The 12,211-nt window shown below is 38.6% G+C and overlaps 3 protein-coding genes across 3 annotated transcripts; 2 read left to right on the forward strand and 1 right to left on the reverse strand.

Annotated features, from left to right (window-relative positions):
* Positions 1–876: 876 nt before the first annotated feature.
* LOC120001381 (auxin transporter-like protein 2) lies at positions 877–3,997 on the forward strand. The gene is made up of 8 exons (XM_038849688.1): positions 877–1,168; positions 1,259–1,444; positions 1,557–1,669; positions 1,798–1,981; positions 2,245–2,342; positions 2,434–2,641; positions 2,730–2,987; positions 3,410–3,997. Exons 1-8 carry the CDS (start codon positions 1,013–1,015, stop codon positions 3,695–3,697), a joined length of 1,491 nt encoding a protein of 496 aa, XP_038705616.1. The 5' UTR covers positions 877–1,012; the 3' UTR covers positions 3,698–3,997.
* Positions 3,998–6,904: 2,907 nt separating this feature from the next.
* LOC120002519 (cytochrome f-like) lies at positions 6,905–7,790 on the forward strand. The gene is made up of 3 exons (XM_038851286.1): positions 6,905–6,983; positions 7,098–7,386; positions 7,757–7,790. The coding sequence occupies exons 1-3, from the start codon at positions 6,905–6,907 to the stop codon at positions 7,788–7,790; spliced, it is 402 nt and encodes a 133-aa protein (XP_038707214.1).
* LOC120003007 (glycine-rich protein 2-like) lies at positions 7,714–8,884 on the reverse strand. The gene has a single exon (XM_038851892.1). It carries the CDS (start codon positions 8,825–8,827, stop codon positions 8,165–8,167), a length of 663 nt encoding a protein of 220 aa, XP_038707820.1. The 5' UTR covers positions 8,828–8,884; the 3' UTR covers positions 7,714–8,164.
* Positions 8,885–12,211: the final 3,327 nt, after the last annotated feature.

Raw genomic sequence — 12,211 nt, forward strand, 5'->3', positions numbered from 1 at the left:
TAAAGAATCAATCTAAGAAATAGACCAATAACCAAAATAACCGGCAGATCAATCGATTAAATTTATGTCAAAAATCCCGTTTTCACGCATGCAGAGAAATATAGGGCCTGTTTGGTTACAGTTTTCAAAACTGTTTTCTGTTTTTGAAAATTCAAATGGGATTGAAAATTCGTTTGGTTGGGTGTTTTTAGAAACTGTTTTGTAAAATTGAAAACTGTTTTTGGTTTTTAAAAACTAAAAAACCAAAACTGTTATTTGAAGTTTTGTAAAATTCTTTTCTGTTTTCTCTTTCATCTTTCCTCTTTCTCCGTGCAAAATCCTCTATCAAATGAATTTTGTTTTCATCATTATTTCTTAAAATTGTTTTCAAAATCTAATCTTAAAATCAGTTTTTGAAAACCAAAACCATTTCCAAACACACCCATATAATTCAAGCAGATGAGCCAAATACTAATAGAAGAAAAAAATTAGTTATATTTATATGCTTACTAACTAAAATGCCTCAGTAATCAGTAATCAGTAATCACCTACCTGTCCAGAAATCCGCCAATTATATATGGATTAGGGGGAGCAAATAAGGGTAAATTAGTCAAAATAACCAAAATGGTCATAATAAGCTCGGGAAACGGGGTGACCCGCTCGTGCGGACAAACTCGTTCACGCTCCGTAATAATTAATTACCTTTAAAATCATTTAAAATTAGAATTAATTACGACCTCTGCTAAACAACAAAAGTTGGACTCGAAAGCCACAGGATTTCTCCAAAAGCGGATTTTACTCGCTTCCCCAAAACCAGTCCCCTCCTCCTCTTCTCTACTACACAATACAACATTCCAAGCCAACACTACCTTCAAAAACTCCTTCCTGTCTTCTATATATACATACACCCACCCACTATATCTATAATTTACACCACTTCAGTCTTCAACACCATATCTCTATATATATAGCATTATAATCACACCCATTTTAGGGAAATAAGTGATTAGAGTGAGACAGTGAGAGAGGGATCATGGCTACAGATAAGGTGGTGGAGTCAGTGATGGTTGGGAGTTATGAGGAGATGGAGACTGAAGGGAAGCAAAAGAGTGTCAAATCAAAGCTTTCTAGTTTTTTCTGGCATGGTGGTTCTGTTTATGATGCCTGGTTCAGCTGTGCTTCAAATCAGGTCCTTTTTTTCTTGACATTTATTTCTCACAACCCAACAATATGATTTAATGCTCTGTTTTAGTGAGATTTTTTTTTTTGGGTGAATTAGGTGGCTCAAGTGCTGCTAACACTGCCATACTCATTTTCTCAACTGGGAATGCTATCTGGAATACTGTTCCAGCTCTTCTATGGCTTGTTGGGTAGTTGGACTGCTTATCTCATCAGCGTACTCTATGTTGAATACAGAACCAGAAAAGAAAGAGAGAAAGTTGATTTCAGAAACCATGTCATTCAGGTTCAATTTTTTCATCTTTACCTACCAAACAAACCCAGAAACCCAAAACAAAACAAAAGAAAAAAAAGACCAAATCTTTTAGTTGTTAATTAATGTATTTATGTACATGTAGTGGTTTGAAGTGCTTGATGGACTACTTGGGAAGCATTGGAGGAATGTGGGGTTGGGATTTAATTGCACATTTCTTCTGTTTGGATCTGTCATTCAACTAATAGCTTGTGCAAGGTACCTAATTAATTACTATCCCAGTCCCTTGCTTTATTTTTTTTTTGTCTTGAATTCATTAAATATAAAGAAACAGAGTAGTTCAAATTAATTAACCTGACACTTGTTTTGTTAAATGTTGTTTGCAGTAACATATATTACATTAATGATAATCTGGACAAGAGGACTTGGACTTACATCTTCGGGGCTTGTTGTGCAACCACAGTGTTTATTCCTTCATTTCACAATTACAGAATCTGGTCCTTCATTGGCCTTGTTATGACTACATACACTGCTTGGTACCTATCCATTGCAGCTGTTCTCCATGGCCAGGTACTAATTGCTATGACAGAGTTTTCATTATTAAAATTGTTAAAACTTGTATCCCACATCGGTTAAACGTAAATCATCCATGTGGTTTAAATAAAAAGATTCAATCTTTTTCAATCAAGAGGGTCTTTTTAATGATAAAATCGTGCAGATCTTAGTCCAGACTGGGTATTATATTTCCGCGTATTATATTTTCGAGTTGTTTGGTTTGGATTAATGGGGTGCGAAAGAAGGGTTGATGACGTGAATATTAATGTTTTGTGTAGGTGGAAGGAGTGAAACATTCTGGACCCACAAAATTGGTATTGTATTTTACAGGTGCCACAAACATTCTATACACATTCGGAGGACATGCCGTTACTGTGTAAGACAACTCATCCAGTGATTTATTTGGCCTTTCTGGGTCCTCTGAATCTGAAAAATGTAAAAGAAATTAAATGATAAATGTGGTGCAGGGAGATAATGCACGCGATGTGGAAGCCACAGAAGTTCAAGGCCATATATTTGCTGGCTACCCTGTACGTACTGACACTGACACTGCCCTCTGCCTCAGCAATGTACTGGGCATTTGGAGACATGCTTCTTGACCACTCCAATGCCTTTGCTCTTCTCCCAAGAACACGCTTCAGGGACATGGCTGTCATTCTGATGCTCATCCACCAGGCATGCGTACACTAATTTGTTTCATTCATTATGGCCGAATTATGAATGAGTCATTGGGTCAATTCTGGTTTTTTGTTTTGTTTTGCAGTTTATAACATTTGGGTTTGCATGCACACCCTTGTACTTTGTGTGGGAGAAGGCAATAGGAATGCATGAGTGCAAGAGCTTGTGCAAAAGAGCTGCTGCCAGATTGCCTGTGGTTGTTCCAATTTGGTTCTTGGCTATCATCTTCCCATTCTTTGGACCCATCAACTCGGCCGTTGGATCACTCCTTGTTAGCTTCACTGTATACATCATCCCTGCCCTGGCCCACATGTTCACCTTCAAATCAGCGGCTGCTAGAGAGGTACGTACACATTATTATCATGGTCGTAACACACCATATAATTAATTCATCAAAACATCTGTGGAACACTTTTTTTTTTCTTTGGTGTCAGAAGTTTGACTGCTCTGTCTGAGTTTCCTTAACTAAAGAAGTTGAAAATTTGACCAAATTAATCGTAAAACCAGATTAAAGAAAATTTTTCAATAAAGGCACGAGATTCGTGCAGAACATAATAAGGCAGAACATCTGTGCGTAGTTGATTCCTCCTGTCTGGGGAGTAGCAGAAAAGTAGTTTTTTTTTTTCCATACATATATGCATAGGACACACAATATATATGCACTAATTGATTGTTTTATTACAGAATTTCTGAATTGGGTTATGGTTGAATGTTATTGAAAATAAAATGTGACGGTAATGGACGGCTGTGATTGATGTATTGCAGAATGCAGTGGAGCAGCCTCCAAGGTTTGTGGGGAGATGGGTGGGGTCGTACACGATCAATATATTTGTGGTGGTGTGGGTCCTACTTGTTGGGTTTGGATTTGGTGGATGGGCCAGCATGACTAACTTCATACGCCAGATTGACACATTCGGGCTTTTCACAAAATGTTACCAATGCCCTCCCCAATCAATGGTACCACCACCACCACAATTTCACTCTCCGGTCAACGCCACCGTGGCGGCTCCTCCACTCCACCACCTGCCACAGAACCACACTCACAGAGCTTGATACTACCCAAATTGGGAAGCCTTTGAGTTATTACTGCAGCAGCTAGTACTTCACCAAAAAAATATGAAAAGAGAGATCGAGATGGCTAGAAATGAACTTCCAAGATGAAAATTCCATCCCTACATGTGATGCATTTCCTCCACAATTAATTTTTAGTTTTCTTTCTCTACTTTTTAAAGGTTCATTAGGGCTTTTTGTTTTTATCAAAAAGAAAAAGAGAGAGGGAGATGTATGACAGAACCGAGAATTTGTACCTTCATATATTATCATGAGTAGTAATATCTATCGTTTTTGTGTTGAGGTAAGTTCTCTCATTCTCAAAACACCAACTTAAAATATGCACGAAACCAATACAGACTGATTACATATATATATACACACACGAATTTTGCGATCTACTTAAATTGGGTTAAGAAAAATCACAGAATGTTTTCCATGAGAATTGAATGACAGATCAATTTCTTCTTTTTTCCTTGATGGTTTTCTTGAAACCAGTTAAAGCAGTCAAGTAAGTTGATCAGCTCGGGGAGAGTGTCTTAAGAATGGCAAGATGTGTGTTGTCGTGTATAGGATTGTCTATTTTGGGTGCTTCAAAATTCCCATCCAAGTTGAAAGAGAACAAGACTATTCTATTCACTCACCTAGAAAGTAAAAGAAAATCCAGAGAAAATCTGGTCTCCCTTCCCCAATGCACCCAAACCATGCATATAAGTCTTGAAAACGACGAGTCATGAACAAGAAAGGAACACATTTGATGAAAGCATATTTGAATCTCCAATGAGTTCACACATGCCTCTCAAAAACTGTCGGAAACCAGGATGATAAAAAAGAAAAGGAGGCTTAAAGAATTAAAGTAGAAAAAGATTGATCAGAACTTTGGCACATTAAGATCAACAGATGGAGCTCACTTTTATGAGAAACAACTATGCCTTTTCTGCATTTACAAGAGCATGCGAGATCAACCGCAGTCCCAGATCAATAAAGCGTTTCATCTTTTCAGTTGAGGCTCATGAATTAAGCCTTTATTCGATTCCCACCAAACAAAATCATGATACTGCGAAAATTCATAAATGGCTACAAAAAAAAAGGTTATTTTTTGGTTATTGAGTAAATAGCTTTGAGTACCGAGAGTTCTCCTGCTTTGTTTCTGCTGAACAACAATGCGATATAATTTTCTTAATGGATATAACAGATATATAGACCAGAATCAAATAGATGCTTAACAGAAGGGCATTAAGAGTTGATGGCCTTACAAAGAAATACATCCATGTGTTTTGTACACTGTCCTGACCAAAAACCGCTTTGACCTAGTCAACAAAAAATCACAGCACTGAACGTTTAAAATAAGTCCACATCACTGAACGTTTAAAGCAGGTCCACACCTTTGTGCGGCCCATTTGAAGCAAGCCCACAAGAGGTTTAGGAAATCCAAATTTGTGGATTATTGGCTCATACTGGTAGTTGTCCGGACAATAAATGGGGCTGTCCGGATAGAATGGTTAAAAATCGTGACAGAGAGCAATCTATCCGGACAGCTTGAGGAGCATCCAGACGGATGTCAAGATTCTGCACTTTGAAAGAGGAAATTTGAGAGCAAAGGAAGAGAAGAAGATGCTTGAAAGTTGTGAATTTTCAGAGAGGAATAGAGTTGTTTATATAGGAGAGTTGGACTCAAAATTTGTGGAAGAAGTGGCGTGTGTGTTTTAGCCCAACCTAAACCTAAGACATCACCGTAGACATCATTTCATGTGGACACTTTTGGGATCAATTTTTCATTCACAAGATATTGGTTTTGTGCAATGCAAATGTACCAAAGTAGGGCCGTTTACATGCACCAATATCCAACACCATCTACATTCTATATATTTCATCTGACATATGGGCTATATCCAGAGTGTTGTTGCTCTACTTCTCCTCTTTGTGAGATTGCTCCAGAGTTTCCCACTACATGAAGATTGGGATAACTTAGAGCTTGCGTATAGAAAGTCCTGGAACTAGATAGGTTATTTGGTTCTGCAATATTGCAAAGATGGGCAAATACACACCACTCTAGTCTACTATTTTTTTTCTCCACAAATTGACCAAACTATAACATACTTACATCTTGTGGGAAGGCTTGCTGCAACTTGAAGAATAATGAGTTAACTAAAAAATTTCCTTTCTCCTCCCATCTTAAGTCTAAACAACCTTATTCTCCACTGGAATATCCATTCCCAATGATGCGATTGCGATATATGTTGCATCAATCAGGTTGTTTTTCCAATGAAATGATTTGCCCACTATAAATTGAATCTCCTTTACGCAACCATTGCTTTCCATTTCAGAATTTTCTCTCCAACAGGACGTTCCAGAACCCACCTATGACATATGCTGGGTTTAGGGTTTTCCATCAATGATGGGCCACGCAAATATGCGCTCCTCTTCAAAGTAACTTTCAAAAAGAGAAACAATGAAGGCCATTTAGGGAGTTCAATAGTTCTTTGACCAAATTGGAAGTATGTCAATCAACGAATATGAAGCATAAACTCATATTACAGTAGAAGAAAACCTATAGCTGTTCAGACCTTCCATTACACTAGATTTAGCGCAAGTGAAACTAAACAAAGAGAGGAAAATCGAAACTAAGTATTTGAAACAACTAAACAAACAGTAAAATTGAAAACGAAACCTTAAACCGGAGAAAGCCGATTGAAATGAACTTCTGCTTCTTGAAACGAAACCTTGAAAACGGTGAGTAGGTGACCCATGAGTCGCAACGGCCACTAGCTTTGGCAGGATATCTGCTTCTTCCCGCTATTATTGAAGGGTTTGTGAGTTGTGACTTCGCTTCTATGGTCAAATGCCTGTCTGCGTTATACTAATAAGAGCGGAGAGGAGATGGAATAACTAAAAGAAAAAAAGAAGGAAGTGTACGTAATTAGGGGTACTGTCCCGTGAAACGTGAATCGTTAATTTGCTGAAAAATCAGAAAATTATACTCGAAACCCACCCGGCCGATAAAACATGTTTCGGCCCGCGTTATTAAGTAAGACGGACCAGCAAAATGCTCAAAATTGTACTCTTCTTTAATTTTTCTATCCATCCAGAGATTTTTAATTAATATTTTGATATTTCAGTAACAATAAAAAGCAGAATAAGAAAGTATATTAGCCACCTAACCTAATCTTGTTGCAGAAATCTTTTTCCGTATCGCTCATTATATCTATAATGACTTGGGCATCCATTTCAAATGCATATCCCATTTTTGCACAGCAGGGTTATGAAAATCCACGAGAAACAACCTGTCGTATTGTATGTGGCCCCATATATGCATGATCGGACGTCTAGTAAACTCAAAACAGATAACATTCGTTAATTTAAGTGGACTGAGCTTTATGATAAACATCTACCAACCAATCAGGCAGTCAATATTCATTGTATTCCTCCTATCAATATCATCATTCTTATGAGTCCCAAGATAAGCCTATTTCCCAAAGATCTAGGTTGGGGAAGGTTGCAACTTCCATAGTGTTCCCTTGCCAATTACTTGTATGGAGAACTTCTAAGCACATTCAACGTAACTTGGGAGATGCAATTAAGCAAAAAGAGAATGCACCCGATCGAGAGACAATAGCCCCTCCGTCAAAGGTGGGGTCAATGGTAAGACCGGCGGTGTATAGGAAAAAGGAGAGGGTGTACAGAACAAAAAAGTTTGTGCATTTAGACTTTAACTTTCCTTTTCCTTATTCCCAGCATACCTTACTTCATTAGAACCATATAGGTCCGTCTATCTAAGGCTCAATTACTTTTGGTGGAGGAGATTATTGCTGGTTAATTTATTAGTAAAATGATAACAAGTCCTGGGTGGGAAAAGCATGTTCCGTAGGAAGAACCGCAGGATCCAGCAGAGTTTGGAACACAGAAACCAAAATATTTCGTTGAGAGAACAAAGAATCATAACAATCAAGCTCCCAAAATCCACCTTTTATTGAGAACAAAGACCAAACTGGAAAATCCATATAAAAGAATTGAAGAAATAGAAAGAGCAAAAAGTATAACACTGATCTATACGAATGTCAGGATTACAGCAATTGATTTTGACCAACCCAATTGAATAACAAAAACATAAAACAAACTGAAAATTATAGAAAGGTCGAAATAACGGATCAAACCCAGCATGTATATATTTCTGTGTATGAACACTTCATTGCACAGTGAGCACACAAAAAATCACTTTCACCATCACCGACTCATCTCTTGCTGCAACAAGAGCCATGCCATAACCCATAAAAAGTTCAAACGATATGGATTTAAAAGCCTAGGAAACCAGATCAAAAATAAAGCCGCAAGACAATCCTTAAAATCAACAGAAAAGTCCAAACATGATATACCTAAACCAAGCAATAAACTAAAGCATAACCAGCAGACTGAAAGGGAGAGCAAGTCAAATGTGTAGGTAGTACACCTCAACCAACCAACCTCCTTTATTCAACGAGCGCTGTTTGGGCACTCCCTAGCAAAGTGACCAGTACCACCACAGTTGAAGCAGCCATCGCCGCCTCCACCTCCTCCATAACGGCCGCCACGGCCTCCGCCGCCGCCACCTCCGCCCTGAGGACAATCCCTAGCCATATGGCCTGATTCCCCGCAGGTATAACAGCCACCACCACCACCACCGCCACCATAGCCTCCACCTCCTGAGCGATAACCTCCACCACCACTTCTATTAGATCTCCCACCGCCACCATAACCTCCTCCACCATATCCATCACCCCCGTCGTAGCCACCGCCTCCACCGTAGCCACCTCCACCGTATCCACCGCCTCCGTAGCCACCGCCTCCGTAGCTACCTCCACCGCTGCCTCCACGAGGACCTCTACCACCCCCACCGCCACCACCCCCACCTCCGCGGGTACTTCCCTGAACAGGTTCACCGTTTGGTCCAGTGACATCAACGGCTTTCGTACGGCCGTCAGATCCATTTTCGATCTGGAACTCAACCTCCTCGCCGTCACCTAGGCTGCGGAAGCCCTCGGATCGGATCGAGGACTGGTGGACGAACAGATCATCGCCGCCATCATCGGGAGTTATGAACCCGAAACCCTTGGTATCATTGAACCACTTAACCTTCCCTGTCAACCTGTCGCTCATCCTCACAAACCCTAAACTCTCCCTCCGCTCCAACTGCTTCTTGGTGATTTTGGCGTGAAGGGGTATAGAGGAGTACTTATATTCGATTTTCGGATTTACATAAAATTAAATTCATTTACTTACGTTTTTTTGGGAATTAGAGCGACGGCTCGTTTATTGGACGGTGTTGATCTAAATTCTAAGGGTTGGGGATTCTGGCCCAGCAAGTCTGGACCGTTCGATTAGGATGATGCGCTGGAATCTGAAGTCGCTTTTCAATTCTCGTTGTTTATCCTTGGGAAATAGCTAAATCATCTAGGTATTTATTGTAGGGGTACTTTCGGAATATAAAACTATTTATTTTCTTATATATATAAATATTTAATTTAGTTTTTTTTGTAACCTTAGATGTTGCTGGTGCTGGCGCAGGTGCAGATGCCAGAGGAGGCCCACACGAAAATTTCCTAAGAAGACTTTTTTGCAACTTCTTTTTTTTTTTTTTAAATATTCCTTTAATTATTAAAAAAATTAAAATGAAAAAAGGAATATTAATCAGGTACATAGAGTGGTCAAAATTATCCATTCAAAATCTGTTTTAACTTTTTACAGTGGCTGTAAAAACAATTTCTACCCTATATTTAAATAATTTACTTACATTTGTCATTTGTTTGGATATCCAGTGTACTCAAGTGGTCAAATTGTCTTCTCTCTGAACCTGGAGTGCCTGGCCTTGTTTATATGTAAATACAATTTTGATTAGGTAGATGATACCAATATCCACATTTCTTAGATATGATAATTGTGATCTATTGATAAGGAGGGTAAATATTTTCCTTAATTAGCCTATAGGTTTTCTAGATAGTGGCCTATTGGGCTTGTTGGTTATAACCATCCCATATGTGGATAGTGGTTGAGCTTGTGTGGTTGATTAAGGAATGTATGGGCTTATTGGGTGTGTGTATGGACGCGCACCTAACTTGGTTCTTAACAATTGGTATCGGAGTTGTTTTGTCTCTGCACTTGTGGGGGCTATCACTGAAAGGACTACCAGTGGATCTGGCGGTACGGATAAAGACCCCAGCCCAGTGAAAAACCTCCAGGTATGGGACTGGACTATCACTGAAAGGAACTTGTGGGGGCTATCACTGAAAGGACTACCAGTGGAACTGGTGGTACGGGTCAAGACCCCAGCCCAACGAAAAACCCCCAGGTATGAGACTGGATTGGGCTGCCATGGAAAGGGCTACCAGTGGATCAGTGGTACGGGTAAAGACCTCAGCCCAGCGAAAGACCCCCACTGAGTGCAACCGACGTGGACGTCGGCTCAGTAAAGCGGGATATTGATACGAATATCCCACAATAATGCATTCCTTAATCAGTCAACAAGTTTTTTAGATAGTGGTCTATGGGTTTGTTGGTCACAACCAACCCATATGTGGGTAGTGATTGAGCTTGTGTGATTGATTAATGAATGTATGGGCCTATTCGGTTTGTGTATGGACACGCACCTGGCCTGATTCTTAACAACATATCAAAAGACTGTTTGAAAATGTGACAGCTAGTTATTATTAATAATTATTAATTTATTACTACTAACTTGCTTTGATCCTTTCTTCTCTTTCAATGCATTCACCAATAAAAGTTGTATTTTAGGATTAGTGGTTCGTCCTCCAGATTTGTTTTAATTCAATAAATCTGATAATAAGGTGCTAATATTAGTCATATGGAGTATAATCATTGGTACAATTTTATGTCAACTCAAGTTGGCTATTAAACGAGGAAAGGGAAAAAAAAAACAATATCTATATTTTTGGTTTAAGGGGCCCTCCTCCTTCGAAAGTCCTCTCTCTGCCCCCTGACCCGCCCCTTTCTCCTCCCACTATCATCTCGATTTTCTTAATTGAAGATAACAACATCTCATGAACTGTGTCTAGCAAATGAAGCTTGATATGGGAAGATCTAAAAATCTAATAGCTAATAGACGATACTAGGATGTCAAAGTCTTCCATAGTTGTTTGTATAAACTTGGCTGAGGACTGTCTGAGAAAACTTGAGAAGAATTTTACATTACACATCTGGCCACGTCATTTCCGTTATGATGAAAAAATAATCGAAGGGCCAACGTGTACCATTGTTTGAAGTTGAGGGATTGATTTGACAAAGGTTGAATTGACCTCTTTTGTAAGTTTTAAGGGTTTGTGTGATACTTATCCATTTTTTAAACTCAAAATATGTACTTTTTTTTTCCAGATCCTAATGCACATTTTTCATCATTATCTAGTGCCCTTAAGACACATTATCATTTCTCCTTTTGGAAAACAAGTGATCGAATACTTGGTATTGAGACAATAGTAAGTTGTTTGACTTTGTAGCATAGATTTTAAAAAAAAAAAAAAATGAAGAGGGGGATTTGAATCCTGATCACCAGGATGATACACATTTTCCTTGGTTCATTATCATTTCAACTAGTGACTCGAGTGTTGTAACATGGATTCAGGGTAAGGGTAGTTCGTACATAAATTCATATTACTTGTTTTGGTTTGTAAATTATTCGTAGGAAACGGTAGAGAGTAATATAAGGAAAATATTTCAAAAGAAAAGAAAATCGATTACATTATGTGTTAATATGGAAGGATTTTTTTTAAATATCGTTGAGAAATATATTTTTTATTGGAATCAAATTTTGGGAACATATATGCCTAACTTAATCAATTGTCAACTGAGTCACCTCTCGTTGGTAATATGGAAGGATTTGATTGATATGTTGCAAAACGGGTTCCCTCACAATCACAGATTATAGAACAATAAAGAGAAGTAATCGAAAAGAGAAGATGAACACATGATTTACGAGATTCGACAATGTGCACAAGTCCTCGAAGTTTGCAACTGTTTTTAATATAGAAATTTCCTTAATACATTCAGCCAACAAAGACGCTTTTCGGATTCCGATTTGGTGCGGGTTAGGGCAAATGCAATGGTGAAGTGGTATTGGGCCAACAAAGATGTTGTCTTTTGCTGATGTGGCTGTATTGTAAAATGTGTTTTGCTTATGTGGCTGTATTGGGATAAGTGTTTTGCTGATGTGGATGTATTGATATTTAATGTTTTGGTGTAGTTTTGTTGTGGATAATATGGAGGAATGGAATGTTGTTGGGTTGGGTGGAAAGAGAAAGTGTGTGGGAAGAAAAAGTGTATAGAAATTTGTGTTTTGCTGATGTGGCTGTATTAGAATACGTGTTTGACTTGACTTTTTGTGTAATAGAGGTGGGACCGGGCCAACAAAAATGTTGGCCCAGTAAATTGTTTCTTATTGCATTTGCCCTTAGGGTTTTGATTCGTGAGTTTGGAAATAGTTATCCAATTATTATGAAAAAATAAAAACCATTAAAAGTTAAATGATAAACG

Source organism: Tripterygium wilfordii, chromosome 7 (genome assembly GCF_013401445.1).
Source record: "Tripterygium wilfordii isolate XIE 37 chromosome 7, ASM1340144v1, whole genome shotgun sequence".
In the NCBI taxonomy this organism is placed as follows: Eukaryota; Viridiplantae; Streptophyta; class Magnoliopsida; order Celastrales; family Celastraceae; genus Tripterygium; species Tripterygium wilfordii.